The sequence below is a fragment of the Oncorhynchus mykiss genome, chromosome 20 (assembly GCF_057628025.1).
Source record: "Oncorhynchus mykiss isolate SJ-2025 chromosome 20, ASM5762802v1, whole genome shotgun sequence".
In the NCBI taxonomy this organism is placed as follows: domain Eukaryota; kingdom Metazoa; phylum Chordata; class Actinopteri; order Salmoniformes; family Salmonidae; genus Oncorhynchus; species Oncorhynchus mykiss.
In genome coordinates, this window is record NC_143041.1 from 9,096,525 (window position 1) to 9,120,808 (window position 24,284).

At 43.5% G+C, this 24,284-nt stretch overlaps 3 protein-coding genes across 9 annotated transcripts in view; 1 reads left to right on the plus strand and 2 right to left on the minus strand.

Annotated features, from left to right (window-relative positions):
• Positions 1–825: 825 nt before the first annotated feature.
• LOC149974341 (class A basic helix-loop-helix protein 15-like) lies at positions 826–5,659 on the plus strand. The gene is made up of 2 exons (XM_090212133.1): positions 826–1,021; positions 3,592–5,659. Exon 2 carries the CDS (start codon positions 3,627–3,629, stop codon positions 4,206–4,208), a length of 582 nt encoding a protein of 193 aa, XP_090068259.1. The 5' UTR covers positions 826–1,021; positions 3,592–3,626; the 3' UTR covers positions 4,209–5,659.
• On the minus strand, positions 5,653–21,957 carry LOC149974342 (tectonin beta-propeller repeat-containing protein 1-like). Its single transcript, XM_090212126.1, has 24 exons — positions 21,808–21,957; positions 19,954–20,186; positions 17,745–17,927; positions 17,413–17,535; positions 17,127–17,252; positions 16,732–16,906; positions 16,435–16,535; positions 16,242–16,343; positions 15,926–16,077; positions 15,196–15,785; positions 14,830–14,975; positions 14,523–14,678; positions 14,282–14,431; positions 13,830–13,987; positions 13,426–13,550; positions 12,763–12,962; positions 12,007–12,086; positions 11,804–11,860; positions 9,523–9,697; positions 9,275–9,410; positions 8,898–8,990; positions 8,669–8,775; positions 8,407–8,526; positions 5,653–8,237 (listed from the first exon to the last, which is right to left on the minus strand). The coding sequence occupies exons 2-24, from the start codon at positions 20,176–20,178 to the stop codon at positions 8,058–8,060; spliced, it is 3,660 nt and encodes a 1,219-aa protein (XP_090068252.1). The 5' UTR covers positions 20,179–20,186; positions 21,808–21,957; the 3' UTR covers positions 5,653–8,057.
• Positions 21,958–22,579: 622 nt separating this feature from the next.
• Positions 22,580–24,284, minus strand: part of baiap2l1a (BAR/IMD domain containing adaptor protein 2 like 1a) — a 41,777-nt gene continuing 40,072 nt past the window's right edge. For all 7 annotated transcript variants that reach the window (XM_021576157.3, XM_021576154.3, XM_021576156.3 and 4 more), the window contains one exon: positions 22,580–24,160. In XM_021576157.3, the coding sequence (XP_021431832.3) occupies positions 24,088–24,160 (73 nt within the window). In that variant the 3' untranslated portion in view covers positions 22,580–24,087. The remainder of the gene's footprint in view (positions 24,161–24,284) is intronic.

A 24,284-nucleotide genomic window follows, 5' to 3' on the forward strand; every position in this document is an offset into this window, starting at 1 on the left:
CCTCCAGTTGATTTTGACCAATGAAGCTGATAGTTTTAGCCCTGTTTATACTTGGTTCTAACATGCGTCATGTTGTCGGTCATGTCTAGACAGGATACAGCTTTTGTCAAATTGACCTCAAAGTAGATTTTTTGGGCGTTTTAGCTAACCCATTTCCTAACCTTAACCTGATTCTTCTAACCTGCTACGTTCATTCTCCTAAACTGCTGCATAGGTTCTACTAAACCTGCTACAAAAAGAAAATTGTGACAAAAGCTGTATCCCTTCTAGACAAAACCTAATTTGTCCTGATCTTGTCCAAAATCTAATTGTGCCCACATTTTAAAGACAGGTGTCGACTTTTAAAATACACATTTTGATATGATTGTCATTTAATCTTACTGACCACCTCTGGAGTGGTCTTTCAAATCATTTGCATAATTTGCATACAGGGACCAGGATATCTGGTCACAATGCGGAGACCGTGGATGGACCTAGAGAGATACATTTTACTACCATGTCTCGATCAGAGGAGGCTGGTGGGAGGAGCTATAATGGCTGGAATAGAATAAATGGAATGTGTCAAACTTGTAGTTTCCATATATTTGATGTGTTTGATACTGTTCCCAACTATTCCATTCCAGCCATTACAATGAGCCGGTCCTCCTATAGCTCCTCCGACCAGCCTCCTCTGGTGTAGCTGCAAAGGCTTCAATGTGGGCACAATCAGAATGTTGATAAGACCAGGACAAATGAAGCATGTTAGCTTCATAGCCTCAGATGTAAACGAGGCTTTTGGCTACGCACGGGCACAGATGACCACGTCCGGAGTCTGAGCGCACTCCCATTGGCTAAGCGAGCGCAACGTGTACATTACAGCAGCGACAGGTACCTCACATGCGACAGTTATCTTTCATCCTTGGAGCAGAACGACAGACGCTTCTTCCACTCAACCGAAACTTTAATTCTGAGGATATTATTGATGTTTCACGGTGAAAACTATTCTTCTACATACACAGGCATCTTACTTTCATTTTTAAAGGTAACTAACATGTCAATTTGTTGTCTATTCCTTTTCTCTTTATTGAAATCCAATGAAGTTGTATTAATTTAAGATGTTCACTGTTTTCCTCAACTTGATGAAGGCTAACTATTTACTTTATGTAAATGATTGGTGAGCGTGGGAGAAAGAGAGTATGAGAGAGTCACAACATGTATTCATACAGTAGGGGAGACCGGGGAACAAAGTAACAATGTCAATGCTTGATTAGTGTCTCTACAAGCCTAAAAAGTTTTGTTTAAATCCAATTATTGACAAAGAATGGGTTTCAAGGCCCTAAAGTAAATATACTTGCCACCTCTCTTTTTATAAGTGTATTATTGACTTGTAGAACATTCTCCATGCATCTAAACATACAATCAGGTTCAAAATGATTGGCACTCTTGATAAAGATTAGCAAAAAAATAATGTATGAAATAAATCATACAAATTGTATGCAAAAAAATGAAATTCTATTATTTTATACTAATACAATTGCTCAGAGAAATATTTTTTTTTATGAACAAGTAATATTTTTTTCTAAAAAAGATTGACACCCATGTTTTCAATACCTTTTAATACCTCATCTTGCAAGGATGATGGTCCTGAGCCTTTTTCTAATATGTTTTATGAGATTGGAGAACACAGTGTGAGGAATTTAAGACCTTTCCTCCTAACAGAATCTTTCCAGATCCTTGATATTCTTCGTCTGCCCGTATGGACTGCCTTCTTCAATTCAAACCACAGGTTTTCAATGGGGTTCAAGTCCGGAGACTTTGTGGTCAATTAATAATTTCTTTGTGGATTTTGATGGGTGCTTGGGGTTATTGTCTTGCTGGAAGATCCACTTGAGGCCAAGTTTCAGCCTCCTGACAGAGCCAAGCAGGTTTTTGGCTAAAATGTCCTGGTACTGGGTTCAGAACTAAGATAATAACTTCAGAAAAAGGTCAAATGTATACGTTTAAATGCTAATATAAAATAGGCTTTATTATATTGATACACTGAGTTCAATATGACATGCCTTAAAAATGCACTGGAAATATGTGTTGTCAATTTAGGGCTAGATTCAATCAGTTCTGCCTTAACTTGTGATAACTGGCAACTGCATATCAGTTTCATTGTTTTTATTTAAGGGATGTCAGAGGTGTAACTGCGTTGGAGCTGTCAAATCAGCAGACGGCTCCCTAACGCAGACATTGCCATTGGATGCGCCAAGTCGCATTAGTAATAATCCCAGCATTGTTGCAAGGTCAAACACTTTAATATATGTTGTAATCTACACTTCGATTAGGCTGATATACATATTAATACTTATTATTTGTTGAGTTTGCTGGTGTAGTATAGCAGAACAGCCACTTGCAGTAAAAAAAACTTTGAGTCCTTGAAAGGTGCTATATAAGTCCCATGTATTTTTATTAGTGTATTCACCTGTTACCATGGTACATGAATAGCATCTGATGAAGCATAACAGTATAGACAGCAGGGGTTCAAACTGTAGAACCCAGTTCCTACATTTGAATATAAACATGTATTTTATCAAACAAAACTTTGCTATATTTTATCTCTGGGACCCTGAGGATGACAAATCAGAGCAAGATTTCTGAATGTAAGAACGTTATTTACCTTCAGAGGTGAATGTATCAAACCAGTTGCCGTGATCAGTTTTGTTGTTGTGCACTGTCCTCAAACAATAGCATGGTATTTTTTCACTGTAATAACTACTGTAAATTGGACAGTGCGTTAGATGAACAAGAATGTAAGCTTTCTGCCCATATAAGACATGTCTATGTCCTGGAAAGTTTGCTGTTACTCTAGTCAAATTAGCGCAGGTTAGCAACAACCGCCCGGGTATAGGGAAACCGATCCCGTAGATCCTTAAGAGTTTTTTTTAAAATGATGAGATGGCATACACAGGGGAAAATCTCTCTACCAAACGTGTGCTGTTCTTTTCTGGCTCGTTTGTTATAAGAGAGTAACCTTGAGTCGGGTATTATCTGGAGCCTTGGGTAGCCTGCAGCAGGATAAGAGAGGTGGAGATTACACAACCAACATTATGGTGTTTTCACACACTGGCTGATTAGATAGATGCTGTGTTTCTTAAATCTTAATTTTAAACTGCGAATAAAAACAATGATAAAAGGGCCATATTTCTGTCTTACTATAAAATAGCATTATGCAGGTATTCCTCATTATTACTCATTAATCTAAGCTTATTCGTCAGGATACAGGATGTAAACGGTGCAGTAAAATGCTTATGGATCGTAAACAGCAGGATTAGTTCCATTAGCTAATTACAATGTAATTACAGTGTAATCAGCATTTATAACTTCATTGGGTTGCCAATTTCTAGTGTTTTTTATGAATAATAATAAAAACTAAAGTCTAAGCCAGGAGATTGGAAGGGAATAAAATGGTGCTCAAAAAGCCAGGTATTCCAACTTGAGTGTTTAAACTCAACTGTAACACTGTAGCCTTCAGGGTAAAGGCCCTGCCCCCTGTTTGCTTATTTCTTCCATGACAAGCCCTTTCTATAACCAGTTGTTGTTTTTCTTATCTTTCAATGCTTTTGACAGTGTGAGGAAGAGGGGTCACTGAATCAGGCTGAAGGATGAAGTCTAAAGGGAAGGCCGCTAAGTCATCCAGAAAACCCTGGACTGAGCCAGACCCCGAACCAGAGACCAGTGACACCAGTGAACCAGGCTCTAGCGAACAGGAGGGCTCTGAGGCTTCGGTCCATATCGGAGGCTCCTGGAGGGGGGTCCTGAGGGGCGGGGACCGCGAGCAAGGTAGAGGAGGAGGGGGTGCCACCCACAACCCCCACAGACGCCAACGGTCTCACAACAGCAACAAAGAACGCAACGTCCGGCGGCTGGAGAGCAACGAGCGAGAGCGCCAGCGCATGCACAAACTTAACAATGCTTTCCAGGCCCTCAGAGAGGCCATCCCGCATGTCAAAATGGATAAGAAGCTCTCCAAGATCGAGACGCTGACGCTGGCCGAGAACTACATCAAGTCCCTGACCACCATCATCCTGGGGATGTCCAGCGCCCGCCTGCCCCCCGGGGAGACACCGACAGAGGCTAGCGCTGCCAGACTGCTCCAGTGTTACCAGCAGCACCTGGAGGAGGATGGGGAGGAGAGCCTGTCTCAGTTCCTCACCCAGATTCACAGCTTTAGCCAGGAAAGCTAACAGCTAGCAGGTGCTAACTCAACAGCCGAAGGGTTGGAGCATTCATGCTTGACTTGGGGAGCGAATCTCAACTGACACTATCTCCCATATTGTGCAATGCTACTGTACTTATGACCGAAAGTAGTACACTGTATGGGGAAAGAGTGTCATCTGAGATGCAGCCTTATACTCCACCAAGCTAGTGAGCTATAGTGACATACCTGACATCACCATGCACTAAATGGAGCATACAAGAACTTGACTCAGTAACTCTATTAGACAGTGGTGGGAGGTGATTCTTAGCACCATACCCTTGACATTAATTCTAAGAGAACATAATGGTGGAGTCTAAGTGAAGACACAGACAGCATCCTCCCACCTCTGGCTGGCTGAAGCAAAGCACCTGTGGACTTTGCCAGTCTAGACATAGGCCTAGCATGAATAGTGACAGACAGAATACCCAGAGGACCATGATAAAACATATCACTTGGATTCTGACTCTGATTGGTGGTGAGAACCAAGAGTGGACCGACTTCTGACCGACCAACGTCAAAGAACAATTCAGCGCCATTTTATTTAATCTGTTTCATTTCATTGTCTTTTATTTTCATAATATTTTTCTAACTGCTGATTACTGTAGTTAATTGGTCAACAATGTAAAATAACTGATTGTCAAAGTATAGTTCATTCTCTAACTAAAAACCAGCATACACTGTGGCCCTCAGGGGCCACAAGCTGTGTAGATAGGACAGGCCACCCCTGCTGTAGAGGAAGACTTGTTTTCAACCTTTTAGGACCAACGTTTGGTTTTCCCTGCTGAGCACTGCCTCTGGACACAACAGTCACATACAGGACAAGGATATGCTTAAATAGACTGGTCCTACAGACTTTAGTCAAATACTGTACTCTTTAAGTAAGGAAACGAAAACACACCATCATTTAAATGAAGTGCGAATCGTTATGACTGTAGATATATGTATACATGTGGGAAAAACAGTTTGAAGGGTTGAAGCAGGGAATTGAACCCATGCCTTTGGTGAAGAAGCCGGCAGTTACCACTAGACCCACAGGCTCTGCAGAGATATATATTTGTACATGTCGGAATTGATGTGTTGACCAAGTGCTCTCTATGACCCATCTCCAAACTGCAATGGTATCTTGCAAGTGTATTTACAGAGCTGTAAAAGGGTCCTTTCAACGGCAGGATAGTGGGTTCGATTCCCGGGAACACGTGTATTAAAAATGTATGGATACATGACAGTAAGTCACTTTGGATAAAAGCGTCTGGGTTATTATATACAAATAGTGGTGTGTGTGTGTAACAGGTGAATTTGATAATGAAGACATATTTATGTTGCTCTTACAATGTGTGTTTGAATTATACTGTAATATCTTTGTAGCCTTGGGTTCCGAGTCTTGGATCATGAGAGTTTTGGATGATGAGAATAAAAAAAATACAATAATCTTCCTTATCAATAATCACATTTATTGAGAGGACATTGACCATGGACACTATTGGAAGGGAGAAATATACACATCAATAACAGCCTTGTTGGGTTTAGAATAGTACCTGATTATAGTATTTTAATTGACATTATACTCAATAAAAACAATGGAATCATTTTTTAAACGGACAAGTCCTCCTCTAGACCTAACACTTAAAGCTTGGAAGGTGAAGGGGTACACCACAGCATGACAAGCATGTGCCGCTCCTTTAGGATGAAGTCTAAACAGTAGTAAGTGAAACATTATCAAAAAACGCCCTCTTTGTATTAGGAACTGCCATAGGAAGATAAAGTGAGTTTTCACAGACAGTTTTCTGTACAATCAATTATTTGTAGTTCCAGTATATCAGTGATAGCTATTGGCTTATGGTTTCCATGTAGAGAAGTAAGATCAATTAATGCCCAAATGTGCTAGTTTCAGCTTTTGTGGTTTATGGATAATAGTTCATAGGACTAATATTTTACCTTTTTATATACCAACGCACAATAACCAACCTTGAAATATCCCCATTAAAACATTTATACTAAACTCATATACAGATTTATAACAAAAATATTTTATTTGTTCTTTCCACCAAACCTTTCACGTGTGTTGCCTGTCAGTCATTACTGCTACAATCGTAGAAGGTCAAAAACATGCCAATAATAGCGTTTAGGAGAACTCTTATTTTCCTGAGAAATAAACAGATAAACTTTAAAGCCCCGTAAAGTCATCCCTTTCCAAGCAATTCACACTTTGGTCCAGTGTAGAACTACACATTGCAAATTTTTCATGAAAAGAAGAATATATACTTTCTTTTCGAGTGCTGTCAAAAATACATGGGCCAACAAACTCTTCACTGTGGCCATCACAGATACAAACCATTCAGGGGGAAGGCCTAGAACTGTAAAAGCATCATGTGTTATCAAACGTTAATAACAAAAGTTCTCTTTAAATAAATCCTTCTTGTTTTTGGTGCGACTCCAGTAGAATCTCGACCTGTTGCCAGCAGGTACAAAGTAGTAAGTACTGTAACTTCCTGATACAGACTTTTTATAATAAGTCACAAATAATTGGGCCGACAGTGATGCTTTCTTACCCATCTTAACCTCGCCCCAATCACATTGAATACATCCCCAAAACACATATATTATTTTAAAAAGATAAATCAATTACCAACATAACATTAAAAAAAATCTACTCACATAATACTGTACACACCAAACACACACATAAAAAACATTCAACCAAACAAAAACCATAAGTAAAACAAAGTTATCTTAAGAGCACAGATTTAAACGTACTCATATATGAAGTAGATGCAGAAAGTAAACAGCATAGTGGGTCAATTTCCTTTGTTTTGGTCCCGTACCTACCACTCTCTACCAACGTGAAGCGAACCGTACCTACCACTCTCTACCAACGTGAAGCGATCCGTACCTATCGCTCCAACAGCGTGAAGCGATCCGTACCTACCACTCTCTACCAACGTGAAGCGATCCGTACCTACCACTCTCTACCAACGTGAAGCGAACCGTACCTACCACTCTCTACCAACGTGAAGCGAACCGTACCTACCACTCTCTACCAACGTGAAGCGATCCGTACCTATCGCTCCAACAGCGTGAAGCGATCCGTACCTACCACTCTCTACCAACGTGAAGCGATCCGTACCTACCGCTCTCTACCAACGTGAAGCGATCCGTACCTACCGCTCCAACAGCGTGAAGCGATCCGTACCTACCACTCTCTACCAACGTGAAGCGAACCGTACCTACCGCTCTCTACCAACGTGAAGCGATCCGTACCTACCGCTCCAACAGCGTGAAGCGATCCGTACCTACCACTCTCTACCAACGTGAAGCGATCCGTACCTACCGCTCCAACAGCGTGAAGCGATCCGTACCTACCACTCTCTACCAACGTGAAGCGAACCGTACCTACCACTCTCTACCAACGTGAAGCGAACCGTACCTACCGCTCCAACAGCGTGAAATGATCCTGTGTACATGTGCAGATACTGTGTGTGACTTGCATCTCGCTCATCTGAATATTTGCGGTGCTGCTCGTGGCAATGTCTTTTAGCTGAGTTAACCTTTAAATTACAATAGCGCAAAAACGACATTAGTGCTCTATGTGGGAAATACTGAACATGATCTGCTAGCTGTAAAGAGAAAAGGTGATTGGCTGAGTCAAGTTGAGGGCGCAGAGATAGGGTTCAAAGGTCTTTTAACACAGCCAGGTGATAGGTCAGAAGAGCTGAGGCTGGAGCTACAGTACAGTGTGGATGGTGGGGTAGTTGCATTGTGGCGTATCTGAAGAGAGTGTTGGGCTGAAGACAGAACAGAGATAGTGTCCACTAGCAAGTACTGTAGGTGTGTGTGTTTAACATCTGACAGCGTTCCCGTTCTCCATCTCCGTGATCATGACAGGGAGCAGGCTGCGGGGTGGAGGGGGGCGGAGGGGGTCCGTTAGGGAGGAGGTGAGGGAGGGTGTCAGGGAGGGCATACGGACACGAGGAGCCTCAATGGAGTTCCCTCTCACAGTGATGTGGTCCCAGCCACCCTGAGGAGAGCGAGAGGAAGAGCGGAAGAGAGAGAGAGAGAGAAAGATAACAGACGTAGAGAGAAAGTCAGACAGCCCCCCCACCAAGAAAACCTTCAAAGTCATTGGTGTCTCAGAAGCATGTTGATGGGTTAGGGTCAGGGTTAGAGGTAAGGTTAAAGAGTCTCACCCCGATGCCGTAGTCCCACGACTGTCCCTTTGGCTCCATGGGCTGAACCCCCAGACGGTGGCAGACTGTCCCACAGCTCAGACTGTGGCTGCCTTGCACCTTGTCAGCTATGATCCACACCTACACAAACACAACGAGAAAGGTTGAGTTACTCAACACAGTGCAAAGTCAAGAGCGTTGAATTTTGAGAAAAGAGAAAGTCTTTATGATTCATTATTGCCGACGACAACCACCCTGGTTTTAGATTGTAGGTTCTGCTCACCTGGTCTAGAGGTCCTACGGAGACCTTGCGTACATTGTTGCAGATGTGTTCCCATGATGATCCCTGGGGGTAGCTGGGAGTCAGGCCCTGTCTGAACCACAGGTTACCTGGATGGAGAGCACAGCATTAAAATCATGACAAAAATAAATCATTGCGATGGCACAACTAATAGACAGCTGATAATAAAGACAAGTGTCATAGTAAGTCATGAAATTATTTTCTGTTGTACCATTTTGATCCACAGTGTAGACCGATGTTCTCCCTACAGACACCTGTTGGAGCTTCTGTCTTTCAGGACAGGGGATGTGGTACCAGCAATCTCCTGCAGGGGGCAATAGTACATTAAACAGCCAGTGGTTAGTCTACTATCATCATCATAAGGTGCATCTCTGTGATATGAACCAGAGCCCAGAGAGGTAAGCTCCTCCAGAAAGGAAAAATTGAGCCACAGTATTACTGTAAAGCACTTTGTGACAACTGCTGATGTAAAAACAGCTTTAGAAATACATTTGAGTGACTGACTGAACTGTTGATTAGCAGTAAGACTGAAGGGAGAACCCTGGGTTCTGTCAGAGTGTGTGGGTTCTGCGTGGTTCTCTGGCTGACCTGCAGGGCTCTCTGAGGACACAGAGCCCCTGTAGAAGGCAGATCCATCCCTGGCAATGGCCCACACCTGGTTGGCCCCACCGATGGAGATAGACTTAAACGGCTGGTCTGTGCCCACGTGAAGCCATGACGTCCCCTAGGAACACACACAACCACTTCGGTTATCAAATACAATGTGTGCGTATTCACAGTGAACATGTGTGTTTACATATTGTGTGTGTGTGTGTGTGTGTGTGTGTAAGACTCACGGCAGGAGTCAGTAGGGTGACCCCCAGTCTACAGAGCACGTCTCCCTTGTTACTGATGGCCCACAGAGGGATCGGCTCAACACTGCTCTGAGCTCCACACAGGACGATGGTCACGTCACTCAACGGGATGGGTGGGACTTCCTGCCACGGCCCTGTGGTCGTCAGTTTACACTTCCTGTCAGAGGAAATACACAATATATACACACACACAAAAGTATGTGGACAGCCCTTCAAATGAGTGGATTCGGCTTTTTCAGCCACACCCGTTGCTGACAGGTGTATAAAATCGAGCAAACGGCCATGCAATCTCCATAGACAAACATTGGCAGTAGAACGATTAAGTTACGTTCCTGACCTGCTAGAGCTGCCGGTCAACTGTAAGTGCTGTTATTGTGAAGTACAAACGTCTAGGATCAACAACTGCTCAGCCGCAAAGTGGTAGGTCACACAAGCTCACAGAACAGGACTACTGATTGCTGAACCGCGTAGCTACCGAGTTCCAAACTGCCTCTGGAAGCAACGTCAGAACAAGAACTGTTCGTCAGGAGATTCATGAAATGGGTTTCCATAGCCGAGCAGCCACACACAAGCCTAAGATCAACATGCACAATCATTGGCTGGAGGGGTGTAAAGCTCCCCACCACTGGACTCTGGAGCAGTGGAAACGCCTTCTCTGGAGTGATGAATCACGCTTCACCATCTGGCAGTCCGACAGACAAATCTGGGTTTGGCGGATGCCAGGAGAACCGTGATTGGGAGTCCCATAGGGCGCCACACAATTGGCCCAGTCGGCCTAGCTGCCCGAATGCATAGTGCCAACTGTAAAGTTTGGTGGAGCAGGATAATGGTCTGGAGCGGTTTTCATGGTTCCGGCTAGGCTCCTTAGTTCCAGTGAAGGGAAATCTTAAAGCTCCAGCATTCTAGATGATTCTGTGCTTCCAACTTTGTGGCAAAAGTTTTTACTTAACCTTTAACTAGGCAATTCAGTTAAGAACAAATTATTATTTACACTGACGGCCTACACCGGCCAAACCTGGATGACAATGGGCCAATTGTGTGGCGCCCTATGGGACTCCCAATTACGGCTGGTTGTGATTCAGCCTGGAATCGAACCAGGGTCTGTAGTGATGCCTCTAGCACTGCGATGCAGTGCCGTAGACCGCGGCACCAATCGGGAGCCCAGTTTGGGGAAGGCCCTTTCTTGATACAGCTTGACAATGCCCCCGTGCACAAAGCTGTGTCCAAACATAAATAGTTTGTTGAGATTGGTGTGGAAGAACTTAACTGTCCTGCACAGAGCTTTGACCTCAACCCCATCGCACACCTTTGGGATGAATTGAAATGCAGACTGCGAGCCAGGCCTAATTGCCCAGCATCAGTGCCCAACATCACTAATGCTCTTGTGGCTGAGTGGAAGCAAGTCCCTGCAGCAATGTTCCAACATCTAGCGGAAAGCCTTCCCAGAAGAGTGAAGGCTGTCATAGCAGCAAAAGGGGGACCAACTCCATATCAATGCCCATGATTTTGGAATGAGATGTTCGACGAGCAGGTGTCCACATACTTTTGGCCACGTAGTTTACAAGGGTTGTTAAAATAGGAGATAAGTCGCAACTAGACCAGTGTACCACTAGTTAATTAGCTGTGTTGGTAGTGGGGTGGAGCAAAAACATGCACTTCCTGTAGGTCCCCAAGACCAGGGTTGAAGAACTGTGTCCTAGAGCTAATCTAAGGTCAGTTATTGTGTTTCCCTCAATGTCGAAGGTTAGGATTTAGGTAGAGTAAAGCTGATCCTTGATATGTGCTTACGGGCCATTTTTCTACCTAGAGCGCAAACTCAGGGTTGTTTAAACAGAGTACTGAGTCGGCAGAATGAGGCAGACCAGACCATTGTATCACCTAGGTGGGTGCTACACTTCAGTAGTGGACTATCCAGCCTACCTACAGAGGAGGAGAAGGTCACAACGAATGAGGTGCCTGATGAACAGCACCGTGCTTGTCTAAGTAACTGATTGACGCTGCTCCCTCTCTGTGCCATCAAAGCTCCATCCTCTGAAGTACTGCCCAGCCTTTCCGAACCACCCAGCTCAACAACACCTCGTCATCTGACGCTGCGGATGACCATCGCCCAAGACCTGCCAGATCTCCACGTTTGTTTTGTTTGGTTTTACGGCGTCTTTGAGATTCTCTTTGCAATGAAAAGCGCTATATATTATTATTGTGTGCTGACTAAAGAAACGGTGATGAGGGAACAGAGCCATTGTTGTGTAGTAAGGTACAGTACCTGGCCCATCGTCTACGACGAACAAAGTCCTTCAAGGTCTTGTGGCCATGATACGACCTGGAAGAGTACATACAGAGTGGAGAGACAACACACGACAGTGACGTAAACAAATATTATGGATGCTTTCCTAGCTGGGAAAAGATTCAGCTTGATGTGATAGATAGACCAATGAATATGTATTGGGGAGGGTTAGGTACACTCACCTTGGGAAATCAGCTGCGTATTGCCAACCCTCTCGGTCTGTCCCCCCGGAGATCCCATAGTCAATGGTCCAGTCTGCTACCTGATAAGAGACAGAGCAGTTCGTCTAGTATGTTAGTCAAATCAACCAGAGTGTTTTTCCCATACTCCTTTTGCTATTCTCTTTTTGCTAGTCCTCCCGGTTTTGACTCCTGCCTGACTCTGGACTTCTTTCCCACCTGCCTGATTATCCTGCCTGCCCTGACCTTGATTCTGCCTGCCCTTCGGTACTTTTTGGACTCTGAACTGGTTTTGCCCCTTTTGCCTGACCACGACCAGTCTCCTGCCTTCCCCTACTGGATTAATAAATATTGTAAGACTCCAACCATCTGCCTGGGTCTCGCCTTGTGTCATGATAACAAGCGTTGTTTGTAGGACCGTTTTGAACATCTACTGCTACTGTGTGGATGTTTAAGTTCAAATGTGACATTGTCCATAGAGCTCGCCAGCTTGTACTCCATGACCTTTATGAATTATGAAGCCTTTAATGTGCTTGTTTTGATTACATAAATGAAAGGGAAAAAAAGACTGACATTGGCTGATAACCACAGACTTTATTTTTTCTATTTATCCAAAACTCCTACAAAAGCCCCATTCATTTCCCCATAGGCTTTGACCAACGAGCCATGGCAGAGTTAGTGCCTACAAAAGAGTTGTCATTACTATTGCGCTCTATTGAGGGTGAACTGGACATATTTTGTCCTGCTAGTGGTACCCACCCATGTCCAGTGAGGGGATGGAGGTTTGGCGTTGGCCTTGGTACACTCCTGCAGTCCTGTTGCATCACTCCACATGTAACGGTCTGTTGGGAGGCCTCTGTTGGTGTAACCTGTGACTGGGTTCCACCTCTGGTTCTCATAGATGTAGACACACTTCACATCTGTCTGGGTGAAGATATTATCTGTGCTGCTGGCCAGACCTGACAAAGACAAGAGAGAGGTTATAGTCAGGGGCTGAGATCAAGTAGAGCTGATAAATACCTTTTCACCCTGACCAAACTGGCCCTGCACTTATGTCCGCGAGCATGTTGATTTTGTCTATCCCCACCAGACGCGATCATGACACACAGGTAAAAATAACAAATCTAAATGTGAACCAACTTTATCAATTTGTGGACTGTTCAACACTTAAAATAAACATTCATGGACATTAAGCTAGCTTGCTAAATCATTTATTTTCCAATGCTCGCACACGTGACGTTGCCAGTTTGGTTTCCCCGTTAGTGGCTATACAGTACTTGGTCATGTTTGGCATATGCTTTAAGTCCAGTCCAGTAGGTTTATGTTTGGTATATGCTTTAAGTCCAGTCCAGTAGGTTTATGTTTGGTATATGCTTTAAGTCCAGTCCAGTAGGTTTATGTTTGGTATATATTGGTGTTTACCCTGGAAGAATCCCCCTCCATAGCCGGTGTAGACCCAGGCAGTGTGGTCGTAGCCTACCCCCCAAACCACCCCCAGACTGTTACACTCCACCAGACGTAGGTGGCCCCCCACCTGACGCCAGAACCTGCAAACACACACAGACAGGGCAGACAGGGCAGACAGGGCAGACAGGGCAGACAGGACAGAGCAACATGTGGTTAGAGACAAAAGAAAGAAAAGTGACTGTCAACCAATGTTTAATCAGTTAAGACTATTCAGTTGTAAGTGCATATATATGATCAATAAATATCCATCTATTTATCCACAAATAACTCATTCACGATGTACTGCAGGTTTGTATTCAGAGGTCTCATTTACCAAGCCTTTATAAAGCATTGATAACTGCCCAGAGGACGGGTCTTACATCTGGTCGCAGGGTGTGGGGTAGGGACAGGCTTCCAGGCTAGGCGAAGGCTCACAGACGAAGATGTCTCCTTTACAGGTGACTGACCAGATGGCTTGTTTAGAGGGGGGACCCTGGATCCCCCGGGAGTCACAGCACGACACACTCAGCAGGGCCAGCTGGGGGTACAGAGAGACATAGTCAAGACATTAAGGCCCCACTTTTACCAAACTACAACTTATAAAGGACGTATTTAGCATACATAAAGTCTTCATAAGCCCTACATAGAGGCAAAGTCATACTACATAAAAGGTTCATTTAAAAAGATTGTCTGGTTCTTTGTGGCATAACCCTTTTGCCATCCATCATTTAGCATGACATTTGCTTATGAATAAAACATATGATATTCTGTGAAAATGGAGCACTGTACTTTGTGACAGGTTCAGATGGAAGACAGTGATCATATAACCTACCCAGTCGTGCATCTCCACCTCAGTGGCAGCAGCCAGTCTGATAGGCCACCTCTGTTTGGTCCTCTCTGCTGTGTAGACGGCAAACGTGTGTTTGGAGTCATTCAGCACCGGCACCAAGATAGTCACCTCGTTGATGAATGCATGCAGGTACTGGAGAGAGGGAGGAGAGGAGGAGAAAACAAGGACTAAATAACTCATCACAGAAAACACCCACACACAGGCACTGTGGCCCTCCCCTCACCTTCTTCTCCTCGTTGAAGTTGTAGTAGAGGAAGAGAATACCATCCTGGTTTCCCTCTGGTCCTGAGAACTGCTCCAAGGCAAACCTCACATCCACCCACTTATGGGGCTTCCAGTCCCTCCACCACTGCATGGCCCCTTTCTTCACCCACACAGACTGGGACGGAGGGGGGGAGGGAGAGAGAGAAGGAGGGGAGGGAGGGAGACTAATCAGCATCTATACAACAAGGACAAGTCATAAACAAAACTCATTAAATCAAGGCAAGCAACCAAAAAGTGGCATTTGTAAACGTTCAAGTTGTCGGTACCTGTTCTACCGCCTGTTCGTAGTGTTTAAAGTGGTCCATCTCTCTCTTAGAGCGTTCGCTGAGCTGCTCAAAGATCTGTTTCCGCCAGGCAGCTGTCTGGGCTGGACTGATGGACAGACTCATGGACTGGACTGATGATGCCAGGGCTGGGAGAGACAATAAGACAACGGTCCAAACTTTATCAACAACGTGTGAGGAAACGCTCCAGTGGCTCAACAACAACAAGGAAAAAGCAGACAGACACTGTTACATCAGGCAGAAGTGTGTATTCTGGTTTAATTGCGAGTTGGAGCTGGGGTTTTGCATATCCCTAGGCTTGTTTTAATATACAGGAGAAATACAATATCTACAGTATCTGTGTCTCACCTGTGGCAGAGTTGAACCAGTTGAGCTGGGAGTGACAGTTCACACCACAGCCTCCTCCACTGACCCATGCCCAGAGCGGGTGTTCATCTGCCCCATACGGCTCCCCCTGACACAGGGTGTAGGTGGCCACCGAGGACAGACTACAGGTGTCAGCCGAGTCCCCTCTCACCACGGCAGGCCCCACAGCCAGGTGAGTCTGGGTCTCTTCCAGGTCCACGTTACTCCACTGGGGGTCCCCAAGCCCTCCAGACAGGCTGGGGGAGAGAACCAGAGCCGGAGGGGGACACTTGGCCTCTGGTTCCCCAAGAGCGACTTCCTCTTCTGGGATAGAGGGACTGGCAGTGGTGACAGCGGTGGCCCCCTCCTGTTTGACCTCACGGTCGGAGAGCATCTCAGAGATGAAGCTGTCGCTGGTGACCTTAGGGATGCGTGGTTTGGGGACGTCGGGGTCGATGGGAGGGGGCTCGGGGGGAGGAGAGGAGGGGCATGCCCCTACTTCTAGGACCGCCCTCTGTGGACCGCCCTCTGTGTCCAAGTCTTCACTCATCACAGACTGGGCTTGTACCTCACCACTGAAGAAACAACCAGCACTGTGGGACAGGGAGAGAGAGAGAGAGATATTAGTATTACGCAGAGCACCCAGCTGGCAGACTGTTTGGCTAATTGTTTTATGGAGATGAGATTGCCCAAGCATTGGAAATGTGTCACAGTATTCCGTGTCCATGTCCACCTGTGCAGACTGCTAATGCTGGCGGAGGAGTGGGACCTGATGTCTCCGTCTCGGGGCACGTTGACAGCCTTCCAGGCTTTACCACTCAACTCACTGGAGGTCACACCCTGACGGAAATACACTGCCCGGTCCACACAGCTGATACCCCACACCTGGACAGAGTCAGAACAAACATACATTGACCTGTGTAGAATGCCCGACCAAACATGTTTCAGCACTATGGACAGCGACAAGTGAATCTTTATAAACCACACTCAGAGAACTTACCTGACAATCTATTAGAAGGTCTGTTAATAAACATTGATCAAATCCTTACCTGGTCGTTGAGGCCCACGTTGACCATGACCATCTCCCCGACCATCCCGATCCAGCCTGAACCACATGGGTTATGGGAGTTGATGCCACGCCTGAACCATACCTGACAGATACAGAGAGATAATCATCAGGAACAAACTGCTGACAAGGGAAGCGTTAGAGAACATACATGAGAGTGTTTCATGTAGTCTTACTTTGTTGTCCTTGGTGACGGCCCAGACTACGTTGTCCCCCACAGCTACGTGGATGGCCCCGGCCTCTGGGTTGGGAGAGTCCACCACCACCCAGGACGAGCCTGGTAGAGAGAGAAAAGGAGGAAAGACACCATTAGACACAATCTCAGGCTCTCTCTCTCTCTCTCTCTCCCTTGCACACACACAAACAGACACAAACATGCGGTCTCTCATTCTCTATGTCTCTCTCTCCATCTCGCTCTCTCTCCCTCTAACACGAATAAACACACACACACACTTCCTCTGTTAACCAGCCACCTTGTGGGCAGTCTCTGGTGATGCCCTCCCTGACGATGAGTTGTCCTTCCCAGAGCACAGCCCAAACCAGGTCCCCTGGACCACAGCTGATCTGCACTACCTCCCCAGGCAGAGACACCTCCTCCCAACCTTCCCCCTCTGGGCTGTGGTGGTGGATACCCTCACGAAACCACACCTAATGACCCAGATCAAACACACACAGGCAATTAGTCAATCAAATTGATTTGTTCGTTTACAAATACATTTGTGTTGTATGTGTGTGTTTTGTGATCTCTGGAGATATGACCTCCCCCTCTGAGCTGTGTGTGCGCGTGTGTCCATGCCATTCATGTGTGTGTGCATGTATTAGTGTGTTTGTGTGTGTGTGTGCATTTATGTGTGTGCGTGTGTAATACCTTGCCCTGTAGAGAGACAGCCCACAGAGACAGCCTCCCCCTGGGCTCCTCACTGATCTCCCAGCCCCCACAGCTGATGTCATTAAAGGGGTCTGGCAGGGGACCACTGTGACCCTCAGATGGGATCTGGTAACACAGAGAGATACGGGTCAACACACACACACAGGCCTAAACAAACCTACAGTACATGATGAGTACAGTTCAGTACACAAAGAAAGCATTCACAGCAGAGGCATACAGTTACATCCTAGTTGTGGTAGGTGATTATATTTCTCCAAATACACACCTTGGCCCAGGTGTCTGTGGCCTTGTACCTCCTGTAGCGGATCCATCGCCTGCGACGGACACACGAGTTCCACTTCTTGTCTTTGGTGTAGGTGGCAGGGAAGTCCAAGGCATAGGTCCAACCCTGCAGACAAATCCATTCACAGATGAATCATCGTAGATGAGGGTAAGACAAGGACATAGAGGGAGGGAAGGAAAGAGAGAGGGAAAGAGATAAGGTGAGAACAGAGGGAAAGTCTAAAATGGGGAGACAAGAGAGAAAGAGAACGAAAAGACAGAGAGAAAGAGAGAGTGAGAGTGTGAGAAAAATAGCGAAGAACGACAGACACTCACTCCTTTCTCTGTGGGTTCTCCTCCAAAGTTCTCGTCGATGTACCAGTCCCCCTCCCACTCCCAGTTGGTGGAGGGAAGAAGGAAACTATCCAGGGGTTGGTGTTCCAGCCCTGTGATGTCACTCCAATGCCAGCGGTCGCTCGGCAACAAGTGATCCGAGAAGTTATCCTTGGGATTCCATCGCTGAGAGAGAGAGAGAGTTACAAGAATCATAAATGCAGCAGGGGCAAAAGAAGCACAAATACACACACACACTAGTGATGCGCAGGTCAGCTGTTTGTACACCCGCATCCGTCCGCAATTTCTAATAACCCACCTGCAAACGCCCGACTATATATGATAAAGTGAAAATCTGCACCCAACCCTAACCCACAAATATAGAAAATGCACTGTACAGTCAGAGGAAGAATAATCTTTTGACAGGCCTTTTTAGATAGTCCTACGTTTCTGCTTATATTTTCAGACGTTTTGGTAGTTAGTCAACTTGTCTATAATTAGACACATACAGCTTCTCTTCTGTCATTACTTGTTGCCCTAGAAGACTAAATAAAACAGTTGGTGGCCAGAATAATGTCATAAATTGATAGAATGAATGCTTCAATCTAGTTGACGTCGGTAAAGTTTGTTTTCTCTTTCATCTCTGCTTCTCTAGTGGAGCAAAAACGTTTATGGACCAGGGAGAAAATGCAATAACAAAACAACAAAAACCTGGAAAGATTTCCCGCGCTAAATCAGTTTGACCGGTTTTAAGAAAAGTAAAAGCTGTTAAATAGACCCAACATGTTGCTGATAAGACTTCAGTTCGGCTTGGATGCATTTTTGATGTGGTTGAAATAGTATCCGCTTTTATGATACTGATAAAGATAGCATCTTTACAGTCACTAACCGATTTCATTCGGTTTCATTCTCTCAAGATGCTGAAATAAATCAATAATATATTTCTTCACTCCTGTTCCAGAGTCAAAATTAACATTTGGTGTATAATTGTACTGCAAGGAATGCTCAATTCTGCAAGAGTTAATATTATATTAGGTTATGTGAAAGGTTATAAACCTACATTCAGTATCCAGATTTCAGTTAGGCTATTATTCCATCCATTTAACCCATCTGAACAGTAGCCTACTGTTCCCTTGACGTACCATTTTAACCTCTACGGGATCAGTCCCTAAACTGGGACAGTTGTTGCTTAATATGCAATAATGTGACTAGAATGACATTGTAAACAACAGCCAACTTTCCGAGACATAAACATGTCTTATATGGGCAGGAAGCTTAAATTATTGTTCATCTAACTGCAGTGTTCAATTTACAGTAGACCCCCCTTAGTATTTTTGGATGTTCTCTATAGTTTTGTACTTGAAAATGTATAAATTGACCAATTCGGCACATTTGGTCAAACTCAGGGCAGACTTGACACAAAATATTGTGTAGTGATGTAATTCTTCACTGGATAGGTCTGAAACGTTGCACACACACTACTGCCATCTTGTGTAAAACGCCAAAATTACACATAGAATCCTATCTCAATGTATGGCCTTTTAAACCAAAAAATTGAAAACGCATGCTTTTTTGTTTGTATTATCTTTTACCAGATCTAATGTGTTAAATTCTCCTACATTCATTTCACATTTCCACAAACTTCTAAATGTTTCCTTTCAAAATGGTATCAAGAATATGCATAGCCTTGCTTCAGGTCCTGAGTTACAGGCAGTTCGATTTGGGTATGTAATTTTAGGCGGAAATGTTTTAAAAAAAGGGTCCGATCTTTAAGAGGTCTTGTGACTGTCGAATTTGTATAACGTCTCACAATCATCACACATAACATTCCCTCATTAAAATGCAAATCAATTAATAACATTTTTGACATGCGTTTTTCTGGATTTTTGTTGTTGTTATTCTGTCTCTCACTGTTCAAATAAACCTACCATTAAAATTATAGACTGGTAATTTCTTTGTCAGTGGGCAAACGTACAAAATCAGCAGGGTTTCAAATACTTTTTTTCCCTCACTGTACTAACACCAGATAAAGATAATGAAAGAAGAACCTCAATGTAGCCTAAAGATATGACTTGCACAATAATTATGCATTTATGGATTTTCTATTAAAAAGTATATCTTTATTCAACCTGTCCGGCACCCACCCGCCCTTCATCCACACAATATTTCATGACCCTAAACCTGTCCGTTCCGAGGACACGACACCATGTACCTGGTTCTCGTATGTCTCCTCCTGGTAACGTATGGGTACATCACTAGAGTGGACATTCAGGTAGATGTGGTGGTCACAGGCGATACCCCAGCAGCACTGCTGTACTGCTGTCACCCTCTTAAACTCTAACACGGCATCATGACACTGCTCCCACTGCTGCCCTCCGGTGGACAGGCTGTAAACGCGCCCGTACACATCCACTGCCCACAGCAGGGACACAGACATGGTCAGGCCTAGGGAGAAGGAAGACATAACAAAGAAAGATGCCTTGTTTTCATTTGGAAAGAGGGGTGAGAAATGGGGAAGAGGAGGATGGACAAATAGCAGAGGTCACAGAGAGGGAGGACCATAAAGGGTGTATGGAGGAAGAAAAAGAGAAAGCGAGAGAGCGAGTTCCCTCAAATTACCCTCATTGAGAGGCACACACCCAGCCAAACTGCTTAGTCTAATAATAAGGAAATCATATTTCTAATTAAAACAGTCCAGTGATGTAGCTAGGCTAGCCAGCAGGCTAGTGAGTCTGAATCAGCATGCTCACTGCTGACCTTCTTTTCAGCTCTCCCTCGTGGCCCCTGGCCCTGCCTCGTCTCTCTTCTGGAGGAGTGCAGAATAAGCTGTAGTACAGAGTCTGCCTCTATTCCATCTATCCATGTAAGGGTAAAAGCAGTGGTGTATAGTACTTCACTAAAAGTACTTTAAAGTACCACTTAAGTCAGTTTTGGGGGTATCTGTACTTTACTTTTTATATTTTTGGCAACTTTTACTTCGCTACATTCCTAAAGAAAATAATGTACTTCCTACTTTTCCCCTGACACCGTAAAGTACTCGTTACATTTTGACAGAAAAATGGTCCAATTCACACAAGAGAACATCCCTGGTCAACCCTATTGCCTCTGATCTGGCAGACTCACTAAATACAAACGCTTTGTCTGAGTGTTGGCGTTTGCCCCTGGTTATCCACCAATAAATGTAAAAAAGAAAATTGTGCTGTCTGGTTTGCTTAATAATATAAGGCAGTTGAAATTATTTATACTTTTACTTTTACTTACTTTTATACTTAAGTATATTTAAAACCAAATACTTTTACTCAAGTAGTATTTTACTGGGTGACTTTCACCTTTACTTGAGTCATTTTCTATTACCTTATCTTTACTTTTACTCAAGTATGACAATGGAGTACTTTTTCCACCACTGGGTAAAAGGCTAAACTGACCTTACACCAGTGTCCAGTCGAGGCAGCCTCAACCTATTACATCCTATCCTGGTCCCAGTACGTTATGTAATGCCTGGGGCAAGGGATGCTCTACGAAGTTGTAGCCCCTGTCAAAAGCAATCAATAAACTAGCCAGAGAGATAAACCTGTACACTATCTGAAGCAAGCTGCGATCTGATCTAGTGACTCGCCCAATTAACTCGAGAGTCTCTAGATACTGCTACTTGCTAAACGGCAACATTGTCAATCACTGAGAAAATACTGTGGCACATGAATTACGTTTGCTACATTGTAATAGGATGGCGATTGATCAACATTGATACATTGTTGATTATCGGGCACCTATGTGACACATAGTACCTAAGCTTTTGGTTGGTTTACAAAGTAGTCTACTGTTAGCATGCTAAACTTATCACAGGTAGACTGCAGTTGTTGCATAACAGCTGACTACTGCTATCAGCAAATCTACAACCACATGAAGGACACTCAACATTACAAACGTGGCATGACTATACATACAATGAATGGCCTAGCTAGCACTGAGTAAATATTAGCTTGACATTGCTCTTTAAGCGTTACAGGGAGGCTTACCACTAAAGCACAGCAATACATGTAATAGTTAGCAATAGCCCATCCCTTACCGTGTGTTCTCTCTCATAAACGGTATGGTAAGTCACTGCAATTCATTCGTCATATCAGATTGAATATACCATTAATTGCGATATTTTCTTTAATCCGAAACAGGAAGTGTGGTGTTTTACTGTAAACGCGGATTGGCTGCTGCACCAAATGAACCAATGGCTGAATTTGTCCAGTAGGCGATGATAGTAGTTTCGTTATTATAGGGCATTACAAGATCTGGAAAATAACATTGGAGAATGTAATACAATATAATATAATAAAATACAATACAATATTGCTCTTGTCTTTCCTTACCAGCACTGATTTTGCTGATAGCTGTTTTATTGAGGAACGTTTTACTTAAAGTGATTGTGATGTGTTGTTGCACTGACTGTAAATCTGCTAAATGGACAAAACGTAAAAGTCAATTTGGTTAGAACAGAAATGGGCTTTTCCCCCAACACCCCCAGACAGACAGACAAACAGACACTGGATATAACCACTAGAGAGTGAATGTTATAGAATTCCCTAGGCATGGACAGTAATGTCCTACTGACAATCCCCAGTGTTGTCTCATGCTTTTCCTTCTAAATGTGTCTTATGACCTGACACAATAGTAGTGAAAATTGTGGTAAACATAGATATCTTTATTGAAAGATTTATGTGTGTGTGTTTATGTTAATCAAATTAACGTAACTTATAGTAATTTACTATGGGGCCGGAAAGAATGGTAGCCCACTAATTCATTCAATATAAAAAACGACTAATTCAATAAAAGACAACCAAAGCTTGTTATTCTCCATTTCATCTCGTGTATTAAGGGATGAACAACATTTTCAATTATTATGCAAGTCTTCATACAGATACACAGTAGGCTATGGCAGTATATTGCAAAGCCAATACATTAATAAGGACCATGTAAGGTTTATCCTGTTTCACTGTGAGATAACATTACATTAGTCTACATGGTGCCAAGAAATATATATATTTTTTTCAGACAACCATTTTGCCCATGATATATTTACAAAACTTGAGGACAAGGACAGAACATCATGTTACATCCTTTTCCTTCTCACCTTTAGAGAATGAAAACAATACACATCAGTATCTGAACAGAGATAGAAGAGGAGGAACCATGTCCAGTGTTCTTTTCAAATACTTATTTGGGATGGTAATCATCAATTAGCATGGACAGCAGTGTGGTGTGTGTATCATGAATTACTCTACACAGAAGGAAGATTAAAAAAAAAACGGTTGACTCTTTTGACATACTGCATGGCTCATACTGTATTTCTACCAAAAACAATGTGATTGTGATTTGCAACAATTGTGTATTTGTATGCACACAACCTTTAGCTTACCATGAAAAGCCAAAGAGAAATTTCCACCCTACAATTATTGTATAAACATCATGAACTTTTGAACAAGTATGAAAAAATACCATTTAAAAGTATGAAGAAAAAGCATGGCAGGGTCCATATGTCAATGCATTCCCCATTCAGAATACATTCATTTAGTAGTCTATGTCAAATCAAAAATCCCTTATTTGAATTAATAAATTTACACTACTACCTGCTAGGCATAAATGGATTGAATCAACTTTGTTTCCACGTCATTTCAACAACAGAACATATTTGTGATGAAGTTGAATCAACATGGAAAACAGATTGGATTTTGCGTTAAGTCTTCAATATAAGGGAATTTTGTCTTTTTTTCAACCAACTTTGAACCTAAATCCAATGACATGGTGTAATGTTTTGTTGATTTCACATTGAATTCACATCAGTTGACAACTCAACCAACTGTCAATCAAAAATAGACACTGAACGGATGGATGTCTGTGCCTAGTCGGTATATTCATTCTTCCATAAACTCTCACTGTTTAAACTCAGTTTGTTTCATATGTTTACATAAATAGTCTCCCCATTTAAAAATGGGCACGTAATAATGAAAAAGTAAACAATAATTGAGCTCTTCTTTTCCCAACATGTGTCTCTCTCCCATCATTCCCACAACTACTACAGACAGATTATTATTATTATTCATTTTTGTATCTGAGTGCTGAAGAGTCAGGAAGGTAGCCTGGATATTAGTCTGTCTCAGCACTGCCCATATTTATTGTCACTTCACTGGTCTGTTTTACAATGCAGTTGCAACGGACCTAGCAACAACGGAGCTGGTTTTCTGAAGCAGAGTAAAATCCAGGCTATCTGGACATCTTGTCGGACTGTGATTCTGAAGTGTTGGCGGCGCAGAGATTCCAAGCTTCATAAATCCTCTGTCTGGATGATCCCTGGTTATCAGACGATTGGTGCTGATCTGTCATTGGTCACTGTAGGTCTCAGTTTGACAGTGGCAAAGGGATTCCCACCTCTGGAAAATATTTCAAAACACATTGTAATAGGTGAGATCCTTATTATTTTTTATTCAAATTTCCCATCAAAATCAATGCATAATCCATGTGATAAGTTATAATGTTATAACATAGTTATTATAT

What these genes read in the sequence shown, in the direction of transcription:
- LOC149974341 (XM_090212133.1), top strand. Translation starts at nt 3,627, where the DNA reads ATGAAGTCTAAAGGGAAGGCCGCTAAGTCATCCAGAAAACCCTGGACT.
- LOC149974342 (XM_090212126.1), bottom strand. Translation starts at nt 20,178, where the DNA reads ATGTCTGTGTCCCTGCTGTGGGCAGTGGATGTGTACGGGCGCGTTTAC. An exon ending in AGGTGGAGATGCACGACTGG is followed by an intron (nt 13,988 to 14,281) that starts GTAGGTTATATG and finishes CTGTACCCCCAG; the next exon opens with CTGGCCCTGCTGAGTGTGTC. An exon ending in CATCCCCTCACTGGACATGG is followed by an intron (nt 12,087 to 12,762) that starts GTGGGTACCACT and finishes GTCTCTTATCAG; the next exon opens with GTAGCAGACTGGACCATTGA.